We start from the raw sequence: 15306 nt of genomic DNA on the forward strand, positions 1-15306 counted from the left end.
TTTCAAGAGCAGATATCATAGTCATTGGTGCAAATTAACCTGGAAGAGTGAATAGCAACAGAATGAAGCTAGTTGGCCAATTTCAACCTGGCCATAATTACTGGGATCTCCAGTCTGTCTCCTCATATAAGTGGGTGTAGGACATCTGTCTGCACACATCAGTAAAATAACTTCTTGTGAAAAGGGTAGGGTTTTGCAGTATGCTGAGTTGGCATTTCAAATGCTAGAACATTTGGGCACGGAATAGTAAGGATATTATAATAAAATGTATAACTATTAATTAAAGAACACTTACATAGTAGAGGCCTAAATATATTCTATGATATCAGAACAAAGGGCTAAGGTTTTACAGTTTTCTCTGCGTATTCTAAACGTACTATTTATCTAAGAATGCCAACCACTTGGGTGTAACTTTAGGTAAACTGGAACTTTAGGTAAATTACACCCATTTACAGTTAGTGATTACTTTTGGGCTCAGTTATATTTACACAGCAAGGAGTAATCACTTAGATTTGCTGTGATGAAAGCACAGCAATCGTGGAAACATTCTTTGCTAAAGGTATATTTGATCTAAAAGTTCTTTCCCATACACATCGGCATCAGATTTTGAAGACTGGATTGTTCCTAGAGAAGCAATCTGGTTTTCACGCCCAGCCATACTATGCCAGAAAAAATATCTACAAACAGAACCAGTCAGTTAGTTACCCGGTGCACAGATGTTTGTTTTTACCTTCTAGAAGCTGTGGAAAGCACACATAAACTATGTTACATCTAAGTGCTGTAAGGGGTGTTTTGTTGGCAGATTTGTTTGCTGATAACAAGGTAAGAATGCTGTAGTAACCTGGTGGCATCTGCATAACAATGAGTTGGGACATATGAGCCTCAATACAGGAAGAGGGGTGGTAAAGTTCTTCCCTGAACACCTTTTATTTTTATACAACTTTTATTTTTAATTTTTTTTCAGTACTCCACAAATATAAAATTTAGGTCAATGTTCAACCCTTTTCCTCCCAACTTTACTTAAAGTGGAAATCATACTGTATATTATACCCCAAATAAATACTGTAATCCTAGCTGTTGTAGCTACACGTGGGTTCCACATGCATAGCTTACCAACCACACCTTTCTGAAATCATGGTAATGAAATTCTACCCATCTAGTGGGTGACTGCATGAAAATATGGCTGCTAAGGTTTTGCTTCTTGGTTCTGCATTTAGCTTACTGAATGAAAAGCGAAGGAATAGCAGCTCGTGTGCATTATCTTTGTTTACAAGCTCCCGGAGTCAGGGTTGTCAGTCGTCTAAAAAGGTGTTTGGCACCCATCTGTAATTGTCTGTGGATGGGAACAAGTGCCAGTAAAATCTACATTCTACCACTGAGTATACACTGTAAATGGGCAGTTCCGAGGCAGCGGATCCAAGAACGGATAAGCTGGGGCAGATAGGCATAGCGTAGCATGAGGGTGTCACAGCAGGCAGATACAGCCAGAGTGTTCAGCATGTGCTTCTAAAAACAGTTGGAAAGCTGGATCACAACATTATGCACAGAGTCTATTATACAGTAGAGTGTCATATTTGGTGTTTGAATAATTGCTTATATTGACTTATGCCAGGATATTAAAGTATAACTAAAGGCAAAACTTTTTTTAAGTATTGGATGGAGTGGAGAGGGATTAGAACACCTGTCTGTTTTTATTGCTGTCTGTTCCCCGTTAGGGAAATTCATCCCCTCTATTTGTCCTGTTTACCATTACCATTGAAAGTAAAAGAAAATCCCATATTTTGGGTTGACGCCAGAACAGGAATAGAAGGGAAATCTTCCAATGGGGACACTGGATTTGGTGACTCTGGTGACACACTAGAATGCCTTCACTTTGGAGGGATTTCCTGTTTTGGCAATGGGAGAGGAAATGAAGAGAAATCTTACCTATGGGGCAGAGATTGTAAAAAAAGGATGAGGGTTTTAATCCTCCCTTACTCTATCCAAAATGAAAACATTTTTTTACCTTTAGTTACACCTTAAGTGCACATTTTATACAAATATATATATTGAGTCTTCTGTTCTAGTTTAGCCCTTGGCATTGCCATCCTACGATCAGTTTAGGCACATAAATGTATATAACAGAAACCAACAGCAAAATTATTATTCAGCCCCCAATTCCAATAGTCCAATACACGATTTCCCAAATTCTGCTGATGCTTGGAGGAGATTTTGTGCAACAGGCTTCTGGGATGCTGTAATTGCTTTTAGAAAGTATTTGACTTACTACAGTAATGTATATTTTGTGTGAATTTCAGAAGTTTTGTCAGTCTGCAGCAATGGGAAAAGCATATAGTTCCACAGACATGATATGAGGCAATATCATAACAATCCATAAATCTGGCAACGGGTCCCATGCAAGAGAATTTCTCTAAAAACTGTATTGCCTACCAGTTGCCTGAGACCCCAGTAAGGTGAAAGGAGAGTGCATTGCAGTACTCATGTACTGCCATGTACCATAGCAAAATAGGGAAATAATTGCATTGTACTTAGTTCACCAGAGCAAAAAAATGCTAGGACATTTTTTTCCTCCAACACTGATATTTCCATATTTCACCATGGCACACTATGTGCTCTGCTAATACGCCCTTTAGTCTGCTACTGTGCACTAAACATGACACAATAATTGCCTTTATTTTGCAATGGGATATGTAGTTCAGCTAACACCCCCATGTCACGGTATAGGGGCCCCTGCCAATTATTGATTTTGCTTAATCCCCTTATTAATTCCCTGTACCAAATGTCCCTCAGAATCAAACACTGTATGTCCTCCGTGTCACTCTGCCAAATGGCCAAATTCAATTACTGTATCTTCCCCCCTCCCTGCCAACTTGCTACATGTCCCCAAATTGCATTAAATAATTTCCTGCACCAGGTCCTTCTGATGTCCCCAGGGGGCCCAGTGTCATCCTGCCCCATCTCACTGTGTCCCCTATCTCCATGCATGATTTCTCCCTGTTGTCCATTGACCCCCCTCCACCTCTCATCCTGCAGCAGATGGACGAGAGGTGCGGCTTTCACCACCCCTGCCACTATCTTCTCCCCCTCCAGCGCGGCCAGAGAGGAGAAGGTGGCGAGGTTCACACCTCTCCACGGAGAAGTGCAAACCTCCTGCAGGGATGTTCCGGGCTGCAGCGTCTTGCTGACGCCACCCCAGCCCTGTCATCCGCAGCGCAGGCACGGGAAGTTTCCTGGCAACGAGGCACGCCAGCTCCGGCCCACCCTGGTTACCAAGACGACCAGGGAGCATCCTGCATCAGCTTAAGAAGCTGATGCTGGGCGCTCCGGTCATCTTCTCCGATGCGCAGCCAAAGGAGGGAGCCCAGCTGCGGCGGGAGCCTTTGTGGCTAGACTCTGCCAAGACCTCCAGCCAAGGGGAGGAACCGCACCCAAGCCTGCCTGAGACCCCAATCCAGGGGATTGCCTACAAGTGCCTGAGACCCCCAGTCCAGGGTGATTGCCTACCAGTGCCTGAGACCCCCAGTCCAGGGGGATTGCCTACTAGTGCCTGAAACCCCAGTCCAAGGGATTTCCTGCCATTGCTGCAGACCCCCAGTCCAGGGGGGTTGCCTACCAGTTGCCTGAGACCCCAGTCCAGGGGGATTGTCTACTAGTGGCCGGAGACCCCAGTCCAGGGGGATTGCCTACCAGTTGCCTGAGACCCCAGTCCAGGGGGAATTGCCTGCCAGCTGCACCAGACCCCGGTCCAACAGGAGAGACCACCCGCCTACTCCAGACCTCAACAGGTACCTGTGTCTTACTTTCTATCCCTGGGAGACCAGGCACCCTGTCGGACCCGTGGGCATATGCTTTTCCCTGTTTTACTTGAACTGCTCCCGTGTTGACCCCCCTACTCTCCCTGTTGGATTACAATGTGCTACAGAGACTCTTCCTTGCCCCTGTACTGGACTATAAGTGTTTCAGCCCCTCCTTGCTATTCTCTTGCCACCGAGGTCACCCTTTCGGCGAACCCCCCTATTGAGTGACTGTCATCTTTTGTCTCAATAAAGCTTTGTGCGTTTGCCATCTACTCTGTGTGTTCTGTCCTGCCTACCCTCCGTCACACCCCATTTCAGGAAGGCAAGCCACAGCGCTACATTGCTTGTGACAAAATAAGGCACTGTAGGGCGCTTGTTGTTACTTTTCTTCCACTCTCTACTGCCCAGTCCACCACCAGAGCTTGGTAAAAAGATTCCATGTTTCTGGGTATAAGGAAACACATGACACTCCCCTGGGCAATAATCAGACTTGAGGGCTTTCATGTGGGGGAAGCATAGTTAGCACTGTATAAGTATGAAGGTTCGTATCATATACAGTAGAGTATAGGTAAATTGGAATTTCAGATGTTTTCTGCTATTAAATAGATGGTAGGAAGCTCTGGAAAGTTAAAAGCTGTCATATTCATGGTATCTACAACCACCTGTTAATGTTTGTATGTTTGACTCCGCAAAGTCACTTTAAATCTCTCTCTCCATTTATTAGTTTATATTTTGATCAGTATGCATTGTTTCCTTTACTGCAATTTTTATAAAGGTTGGTATAACAGTCATGTGCCCTATTCTTAGTGTGTGCATGTACAGTATATGATGTATTTGATTTTTACCTTTTTGCTCTTCTTTTTAATGATGGTGTTAATACTATACTGGTCCTTTTGCTCCTCAAAAACTGAAGTGTCAGACAATGCTTTTCTTTAGTTATACAGTATGTTTCTTTTTTTAATTTTGAAATATTTTTATGTATATTGATACTATGATCTAAAATGTATGACTAACCCACTCTGTGTTCTGCCATAAAACAGTGGAGTTGGAATGGTATCCATAATGATGATGTTGGTACTCAGACAGGGACTGTATTATACCTAATATGCTGTTTTATATCTAAAACTTTTTAATTTCTAACGCTAAACTGATCCTAATATTATTTCATATTATATTATTTTTTGTATCATTGAAAGTTAAATTTTGAACTATATATAATTTTTATTCTTAACTCTTAGAAAATTGACTTATTTTATAACACAAAATGTTAAAATTGAAATCTCCTCCTGCGCTCAACTATGAAATTACCTAATAAATAGCCAGCTGCTATCACCTATTCCCTATACCTCAGGATGTGTAAATTATAACAAAAAATGGTGAAGCGCTATGCAAATGCAACAAATCAGTGTACACACAAATATAGGTGAATAAATATACATTAATAAGCAATAATTAAAACGTGAGACTCCAATCTTAAATAATATAGAGTGACATGTGCTTAAAACAGCAACACACTGTGCAAAAACAAGTGCCTGGTCTGCCAATAAAAATATAAACACACCAGGTTAAATGAAATATATACCCAAAATAGATATATATACATAAATAATAATAACGTGAGACTCCAATCCTTGAAATAATACAAAGTGACCCGTGCTTAAAAACAGCAACACACTGTGTAAAAAATGCCTCGTCTGCTAAACAATATGTATACACACCAGGTAGAGTGAAATATATACCAAAAATTAGATATCCATTATTAATATATCAAGTGATAGGTGCAACAACACAAATAGAAAAAATAAATAAACGACAATTGAATAAAATCGTTCAGTGTAAACATCGATAGTGACCAGTCCAACAAAAAGTGCTTCAATCTTCAGTGTACACTATAAGTGATCTCAGTGACACTCTTTGTGACTTATCCCACAGTGGCTAAAGTGCCTCCTCACCTCCTAACATCGACCCTTAAGGGCCACAACACCTTGGGTAATCCTCAAACCAGACGGCTTCCCACACTATGGCTCCACTGACTCCAGTCGGGCTCTGATTATAACTCAACGCATCAAATATCCCTTTCACACAAAAGGTTCAGGCATGCATGACAGCGGTAAAGAGAAAGACCTCCATAGTGTAATACCGCTTTATTAATGAAAAAATGCCAAATAAATGGACACTCACATTAAAATCCTATTAGTACAGCAGTTTCCCATGTGCTATGGGTGTACTATGGGACTTGGGTGTACCAAGATGGCGTCAAAACTGGAAGTGCGTCACCGCTGAAACCGGAAGTGTGTCACCACACATGCTCTCTACGCGTTACACCACGATAGGACACGTGGCTTCCTCAGGATAGCTGAGAAAGCCACGTGAAGAGAGCATAACGCACAACGCGTAGAGAGCATGTGCGGTGACACACTTCCGGTTTCACTTCCGGTTTTGACGCCATCTTGGTACACCCGAGTCCCCTTGTACACCCATAGCACATGGGAAACTGCTGTACTAATAGGATTTTATTGTGAGTGTCCATTTATTTGGCGTTTTTTCATTAATAAAGCGGTATTACACTATGGAGGTCTTTCTCTTTACCGCTGTCATGCATGCCTGAGCCTATTGTGTGAAAGGGATATTTGATGCGCTGAGTTATAATCAGAACACAAAATGTAGTCATTTTCTTATTTGTGGTCCAAGACCTATTATGTATTCTGTCTGTATCTTTTAAAGTTGATTAAAAGATAAAATGAACTAAAATATCTGTTAGAAATCTGGATATTTTTTACCAATTTTGACGTTTGGCCCCACATCTGTCAAATTTACAAATATTACTGCATCATTGATTATCATATTTACACCATAAAAATTAAGTTACATGTGTTTGCACACATGTGCAAAATTATGTTGACAACAACAATTTTGGATGTAACCACTTGCCATCCGCCCTATAGCTGAAGTACTGCTACAGGGTGGCATGGCTGCGCAAAATCACGTATATATATATATGCATGATTTGCATTTATGGGTAGGGGGTGCATGCGCGGTGCCCTGCCCGTGCGGCTATTGGCTGCTGGGGATGTCAATCACCAGGTCCCGGCCAGCGATTCTGTGGCACTCAGTGATCGTTGGCAAAGCTGACAGGGAAGAGACCTGTGTGTAAACAACACAGGTCTCTCTCCTGTCAGCATGGACATGCTGCTTTGTAGAGAGATGCAAAGCAGCATGTCTCCCAAGTAAAACAGCACACATGGTAAAACATACACAGCACACAGTTAACCCTTTGATCGCCCCGGATAATAATGCCTTCCTGCCCAGTGTCATTAGTACAGTGTCAGTGCTTTTTATTAGCACTGATCACTGTATTAGTGTCACTGGGGATGTCAGTGGCAGTTAGTCAGTTCCCACCCAGTGTCAGAATGCCTGCCGCATTCCCGCTATAAGTCGCTGATAGCTGCCATTACCAGTATAAAAAAAATTAAAAAAAATTTCAGTATATATACCGCCATTTGTAGATGCTATAACTTTCAAGTAAACCAATTAATATACACTTATTGGGATTTATTTTTAGCAAAGACGTAGCAAAACACATTTTGGCCTAAATTTATCAAGACATTTTATTTTTTTTAAATGTTTTATTAGATATGTTTTGTAGCAAAAAAGTAAAAAATATAGTTTTTAAAAAAAATTTATGGTCTTTTTTATTTAAAGACTAAAAAAAATTAAAAAACATGAGATGATCAAATACCACCAAAAGAAAGCTCTATTTGTTGGGGGAAAAGTATTATAAATTTTATTTACGTACAGCGTTGCATGACTGCACAATTGTCAGTTAAATATTGCAAAAAATGGCCTGGTCAGGAAGGGAGGTAATTCCTCTGGAGGGCAAGTGGTCAATAGATGAATAAAACAGAGTCATTATTAAAGATACTTGTTTTTTTATACAGGGTATAACAGGATTGTCTGGTATTCCTGGTGATGGAGGTCGTCATGGAAAAGATGTAAGTTAATTGAAAGAATGTTTTGCTCCATTCTGTTTGCTGCTCTTTGCATTCACAGTCTAACTTTACCAAATGTGAACCTCTAGGGTGCCCTTGGTGTACGTGGCCAGGAAGGAAACATTGGACTTTTTGGACCAAAGGTATGCTATGAACATATACTTTCAGTTATATGTTTACATTAGTTCTTCACTTGGCTGTTAACCTAGATAAAATAAACTGCTGCCTTCATCAGGGTTCAGGACACTAAACTTGCTTCTTGAAACATTGAAAACAGTCCCCGTATGAGCAGATGGTGAGCTGGCTCTACAGTAACAGTATTGAGGATGTTGAGCCTTCCTCAGTGAACAGTCCAAGCAACAGCCCCTTCAAAACAAATAGATAGCCTATGCTCTTCTGAACAAACTTCTTTGCAAACACTTGGCTGACCTCAGTCTTTAGGATCTCCCAGCCCTGTCTGTACTCACTGAAGTCTCTGGACAAATGGTTACCTCCTACCAGTATCCTGCAGGTAATTTATCCAATAGTATCAGATCAAATCCTCAGGAGACAGCCCCTCAGTGAACCTTCAGCAATCTTCAGTGGCTCCAGGCCCTCCAGGCTCCCAGCTGGGGTCTCCACTTGTCAAGCACATGGCTGTGATCTTTCTCTCTGGAAAAAGAGAAGGCTGCTCTCCACTCCAGAGTATTTATGCTTTCTCCCAGAATACTCTGGGCCAGATCTCCCAGGGATTGGCTGGGGCTACATAAATATTAAGCTGCTGATTAAATTCTTCCTGCCTCTACTTCCCAGAGCTCCTCTAGATGAATAGGAGGAAGCAATCAATCATGCAGTCTGGAGCACAGACCAGGCCAAAACAGTCAAATGCAGCTCCGCAGGTTACAGTGAGCCAGAACTAAATTTACCTATACTAATGCTCATGCTATAACCGGAACAGATGCCAGCTTCACTGGGTAAAGTGAGCCAAACTAAATTTGCCTTACAGAACAAAGTAACCCCATTGACTACAATGGACCCAAAATTAAATATACCTATCCTAGGACCTAACTAGAAGGGTGCTACATATACTCCATTGAACGTAAATGTTTTTTTCTTTGGTTTGTGGCATTATTATTATGTGAAGGGCAACACAGTGGCTAAATGGTTAGCACTTCCGCCTGGCAGTACTAGGGTCATTGGTTCGAATCCCAGCCATGGCACCTCCTGCCTGGAGTTTGCATGTTCTCCCTGTGCCTGCGTGAGTTTCCTCCGGGTACTCCGGTTTCCTCCCACTCTCCAGACATGCTGGTAGGTTAATTGGATCCCGTCTAAATTGGCCCCAGTATGTGTATGTATGAATGTGAGTTAGGGACCGTAGATTGTACGCCCCTTGAGGGTTAGGGACTGATGTGAATGTACAATATATATGTAAAGTGCTGCATAAATTGACAGCGCTATATAAGTATCTGTAATAAATAATGTATAGTAGATAGTATTTTATAATGTTATTCGGTGGTTTCTGTGAATTTCCTTTTGTAAAACTCATGTTTAACATCTTCATTTAACCAACAAGATGGTTACCTATTTTTCTTTGAAAGCATTGAATCTAAATTCTAAAAGTCTAAAGTTTAGGAGGGCACAAATGTTTGAATATATAAAAATATATAGGCTGTATATAACATATATTTACAGAAGACCGTTTATCTAGCTTTGAAATCGAAAAACATTGGTTGCATGGCTGGTATTATGTCAGGATACATAATGGTTGTTTTGGTTCTTTTTCATATTGTTCCTTCAATTAAGGCAGTAGATTGCTCTTACTGATGAAAAACTTTTGTTTTCAGAATTAGAAACTAAATGCTTATTCTCTCAAAAATATGAAGAATTATAAATGGCAATTTTGACTTAAACTTTGTTAAGACAGACTTTAACCACCATGATTATGGTCTTTTATTCATCAGTGGTGTTCTGCATTATCTTTTTACAAACAATGAAAACAATGTTCCAATTTAAGAATTTTGGCCAAATAGGTATTCCAATATGAGATGTATGGCAATGGAGGTATATACAAATTAAAAATATTGAAACTTTCATGTGATAAATTATGTGCTGAAAATCATCAATAACTTTGCATCAATAAATATGTGAATAAATAAAAAAACATATTTCATGTGTAAAATCTCAAATCAAAAATCATATAAATGCATCAATCAATAAATAAACAAGAAAAATGTAATGTGCAAAATCTTATATCAAAATTTAAATAAAGGCCAAAGCATTTCCAAAGGCCAGGGTTGTGAGGATGAGGCCCTTTTCCTCATCCACATAGAGACAAGATGCCTTACCAAAGTTCTGGAAAGGTACCCTCCTAATGATGAGGGTATATGGCTTTTTGACTGTCCCTTCTTCTCCTGACCAACTAGGTTGCATGCCCAGGTAAAGGTCTAATATGGATTAGGGGAAGGACCCCTTGCTATAGTTTTTTTGTGGTCCTATTCAAAATCCACTGCATACATGGGTGTCCAGGAAGGAGGAGAAAGTGAGCATCCACCCTCCCCCTTTCCTGAAATATTCTAGGCCACATTGCAGAAGAAAAACAGTGTGAGGTCCCACTGAAAGCCATACTAAACCTTTATCCTAAAGAGGGTTTTGGATTGGATTTTTCGGGGACCCCACTCAATAAAACCCAAAAATGGCATATAGCCCCATCAAAATCCATACCAAACTTTCAGCTTACATTGGGCCTGGTGTGGATTTTTAAGGGTGACCACATGCACAAAACAAACAAAAAGGCATGGGGTCCTGAAAAACCTATAACACAACCTTATGCTAGATAAAGTTCTGGATTCTATTTTTAGGGGGGATCCTGTGAAAAACAAATGTCATGGAGTTCCCCCAAAATACATGCCACACCCTTATCCGTGATAGGAGTCTTTTTTTTTAAGGAGGACCCCACCTAAAAAAATCCGTACCATGGTAATAACCTGGGCATTCAGGGTGGTTGGCCAGAAAAGGGCAGTGGGTGTGTGACCCCCTCCTGAACCATACCAAGCCACATGCTCTCAACTTTCGGAAGGTACCTTGCTAGGGGGTCCCTCTGGCAAGCCATATTGTCCCCATGTTGATAGGGAAAAGGGCCTCATCCCTACATCCCTGGCCCAGTGGATGTGGGGGTTTTCAGGGGGTGGGATTACAAAATCTGCAAGCCCCTATAAAATAAGGGGGTCCCCAAATATGCAGCCATCCCATATGAGTATAGTATCCTTTGTTACTCATTGCCAAAAAAAAGTAAATAAGTACACACACATTTTGACAAAGTCCTTTATTAAAATATACATGTACAGGGCCAGATCTAGCGTGTCTGATGTGGGGGTGCAGTAAAAAAATGTAAGGGGCAGAGGATGGGAGGTCAGCAGGGCAGTATACAGGGGCTCAGCAGGGATAAGGATAGGGTCAACAATTTGTAGGGCAGTGTATAGAGGCCATTAGTTTGTAGGGCAGTGTACAGGAATCAGCAGAGCTGAGGATAGGGGTCAGCAGGGCAGAGATGTCTACAGGAGTCAGCAGAGCTCAAGATAGGGGTCAGCATATCTGACAACAGGACATGTGACAGGTCCCAGAAAACTATGGGACCAATCACAATGCACAGCGCTGCTTGCACATGTGCAGTGGGCACCTGGCTGTGAAGCTTTCACAGCCGGGTGCCCAAACCTAAGATGCCGCCGCAGGGCATAGAGAACGTCTGGTGAAACCGTCCGCGGTGAGCACATTGCTGGATCCTGGGACAGGTGAGTGTACAGTTTTTTTAGCTGCTGACTTTTATTTTTTTCAGAATAGACTGGAGCTCTGCTTTAAATATCTCAGAATATTCATGAATAAAGGAGTATCAGTTTAATTTACACCACATTTGACCAACTATGGAATCTAAACTGAAAGCATTTCTATATGTTTAGAAATGTATTTTTCCCCATTGTTTAATGCTTCATAGTTCTTCCAGTTTGTCTGGTGGGATAACACTCCACATACAAGAAAGCAGTCATTTCAAGGTAATATGGATAGAGGAGGACTAGACTCTCTTATTTTTTATCACTACTATTTTGCCTATGTAACTGATTTACTTGCATGCATGGCTGCAACCAGCTTAAGAAAACATATAGGGCTAAAATACTGGCTCTGACGAGACCCAATTTTTTTTTTTTAGCAGACTTTATTTACTATATTGACATGAAAATGAGATTACATTTTAGGAAACATTCATGCAGTAATCAGAATATTCACAAACTGTTTCTCACAACTGTTTGAATACTTAATGTACACTTTATTATAAACTGTTTTTGAGATTTTGATGGCACAATATAATTAAATGAGAATAACAATAACAGTTCTGCTAAGTGATTAGGGCAGATTATTTTTAACTTTAATGTCAAACTCAAAAGAACAAACCTACTATAACAGTTCTGTAATGTTCATATCATATTGTTCTTCTCATAACAGGGAGACAAAGGAGACCGAGGGCCATCAGGTCCACCTGGCACTGAAGGACCAATGGTATCACACAATCATTTATGTTTGTTATTTATATTCTATACATACTGTCCTACCAGCAATTTTTATTTTTACAATTTATCTTAGTACACAAACTTTTTTTTTAGCAATGTCAGAAAATAAGTTATTTTCATCTGATTGTGATATTTAGAGGCTGTGGAAAATTGGTACTAAGTTTACCTAGGCAAGTAGCTTCATGTATGTGTTCGGCTAAAAATGTGGAAATAATTAAAGCAGCTTCCAAGGTAACCCATGAGTATATGCAGTATTGCTCTGTTCTCTGTTAGCCAGTATTTACACATGCCAGTTTTTTTGGAAGGGCTATACTGTTTTCATATGTAAGCCTTACTGGCAGTCAAAACTGTTGGCATAAGAGTTGCCATAGGCAAATAACACAGTAGTTCCAGTTTTATGTAGACCTGCATGAAGGTACATACAGTTAATCCATCGTGTATTGGTGTTTGATATTGTATTCAGGGTTATTATTTTATTAAATATTGTGAAAAATATTTTATGAAAACACAGTATATTTTGCATTCAATAGTTCTGTGCTACTTTAATGAAAAATTATATTTTGACTGTCCACAGAAGTTATATTCCATGATACCATGCAATCGCCATAATTAAAATACAATGTGCCAAGTACATTAACCCATAATAATCAATCATAAATAGTGATATAACGGTAATAGACTGAATTTAAATTATTATGGGCACTTTTTCTATTGCTGCTTAACTATTTTATTTAATACACTTATATGTATTTTACAAATTGTGTGCATTGTACTGCTATTACTGGTTTACAATGCTTGAAACCCATTTTTTAGCCTCAAAAAATGTTTGATGATAAAAAATATGTAGGGTGGCCACACAGCAGATGGTTAGCTAAGTCAGCAAGAAAGACAGGAAGAGAGTTATCTGCTTATCCTCATTGCCGGGAACAGATACAGCCCACTCAATGTAGCCAATGAAAGAATATAGTGCAGGTAGTATCAAGCATTACTTCAATTCTCTGTCTGGAAAAGCTCACAGATAGCCATCATGGAAAATCTCTGCCTACAATTGAAGGCTTTTCTGGTGTTCAGACACAGCTATAAGTCACAAGTGTTGCTTAAATCATTTGTATTACTCACTTAGCAAACCAGGTATGACCAACTGAAGTTAAATGTATTATAATCAGAGCAATGCAAGTCGGGAATAGTTATTAGCAACATGCTGCCTGAATGAATGAAATATGTATTTATTTATTTGCATTCTATAACTCTAGGGTCCTATGGGTGCAAGGGGTGATGCAGGAACCAATGGCAAACCTGGCCCACAGGGTCTTCAAGGTCCAAAGGCAAGTACATTGTTTTATTTTTTTAAGGCTAAATCCTTCATTGATTAGACATTGACAACTGATGGTAACTGACACTGTACAGAAATGTAAGTCGTGTGTGTTTATGTAACCTTTTAATATTATTCTGTGTACAGGGCTCAAAGGGAGACATTGGAGATGATGGTGAAAAGGTAATAAATGTGAAGCACTTTAATTCTGTTGTATGAATTTTGACTGCAATAACATTGTATTTCCTTGGTCTAAACAGTGTAATGCAAATTTTCCTGTACAAATACAGTATTTACTTTCTACTGTCATTTAATTAATAGATTAAAGCTCAATGTGCATAATACACTATTTGAACTTTTTGTATTTTATCTACTTTAAAATTAATATATTTTTTCTTTTTTCTTTACGCAATACTGGTACATTTGATGTTTATGTTTTTTTACATATTTATGTTATATTTATAAAATTCCAGTTAAAGGACAACTGTACCTTTATCTTCACTAGTACTTCATCTTCCTCCCTTCTCCAACGAAACTATACTAACCCACCCTCTGCAGCTGCACTAGTGCTCTGGCCCTTTGCTGAGAACAGCCCCAAACCAAAGATCCAAGTCCCCCCAGGTATTTTGCAATACTACTACTTTCATGTCCGCAGGAATGGTATCAGTGTAGTTTAGGTTGGGGGGGGGGGGTAGGGATAGGTTTACTAAAAGTCAGTATTAAAAGTACACCTGCCCTTACATTCAATAAAAACAATATGCCAAATCATATGCACAGAGGATTTTGTTTAAACACATAAAAGACATCTCTTTTTACAATTTTTCATCTATATCAGTGGTGGCGAACCTATGGCATGTGAGCCGCAGTGAGCATGCAGAGCCCACTCTGTCGGCACACGAGCCAAGCTGCCCCAGCAGCCTAGCATCGGATAACAGGAGTAGATGCACCAGGCGATGACGTCACAAACTGCAACTCATTAGCCACGACTCGTCCATGCTTTCGCATGGCTAGTCAGTGCGCTGCCAGGGATATATATATTGGACTGGTTGTGAGTATTAATACATTTGTTTTTATTAACACAAGAGTTTAGCTTGTGCTGGTGGTCAGAGGAACTTTGCCTCCTTGTGCTGGTGGTCAGTAGAACTTTTCCCCCTTGTGCTGGTGGTCAGTAGAACTTTGCCCCCTTGTGCCGGTGGTCAGTGGAACTTTGCCCCCTTGTGCCGGTGGTCAGTGGAACTTTGCCCCCTTGTGCCGGTGGTTAGTGGAACTTTGCCCTCTTGTGCTTGTGGTCAGTGGAACTTTGCCCCCTTGTGCCGCTGGTCAGTGGAACTTTGTTCCCTTGTGCTGGTGGTCAGTGGAACTTTGCCCCCTTGTGCATGTGGTCAGTGGAACTTTGCCCCCTTGTGCATGTGGTCAGTGGAACTTTGCCCCCTTGTGCCGCTGGTCAGTGGAAGCTCTGTTATTGTGTTTTTCTTTTAAGACAAAAAATGTTAATGTATGGTTTGTTTTTTCCAAATTAAAACCTCAGTATTCAGGTTTAATTGCAGTGTTGGCACTTTGCGATAAATAAGTGGGTTTTGGGTTGCAGGCTGGGCACTCGGTCTCTAAAAGGTTCGCCATCACTTATCCATAGTATATGATTTAATTGAGTTATATAGTATAAAAAGTGG

The 15306-nt window shown here is 40.3% G+C and overlaps 1 protein-coding gene across 1 annotated transcript in view; it reads left to right on the plus strand.

Annotated features, from left to right (window-relative positions):
• Window positions 1-15306, plus strand: part of LOC149442042 (uncharacterized) — a 158377-nt gene that overhangs the window by 123207 nt on the left and 19864 nt on the right. Inside the window, exons 18-22 of the mRNA XM_089656583.1 lie at window positions 7736-7789; window positions 7876-7929; window positions 12260-12313; window positions 13578-13649; window positions 13784-13819. Coding sequence (XP_089512709.1) covers window positions 7736-7789; window positions 7876-7929; window positions 12260-12313; window positions 13578-13649; window positions 13784-13819 — 270 coding nt within the window. The remainder of the gene's footprint in view (window positions 1-7735; window positions 7790-7875; window positions 7930-12259; window positions 12314-13577; window positions 13650-13783; window positions 13820-15306) is intronic.

Source organism: Staurois parvus, unplaced genomic scaffold, assembly GCF_062004578.1.
Source record: "Staurois parvus isolate SC_StPar_1 unplaced genomic scaffold, SC_StPar_1.0 ptg000919l, whole genome shotgun sequence".
Lineage (NCBI taxonomy): Eukaryota > Metazoa > Chordata > Amphibia > Anura > Ranidae > Staurois > Staurois parvus.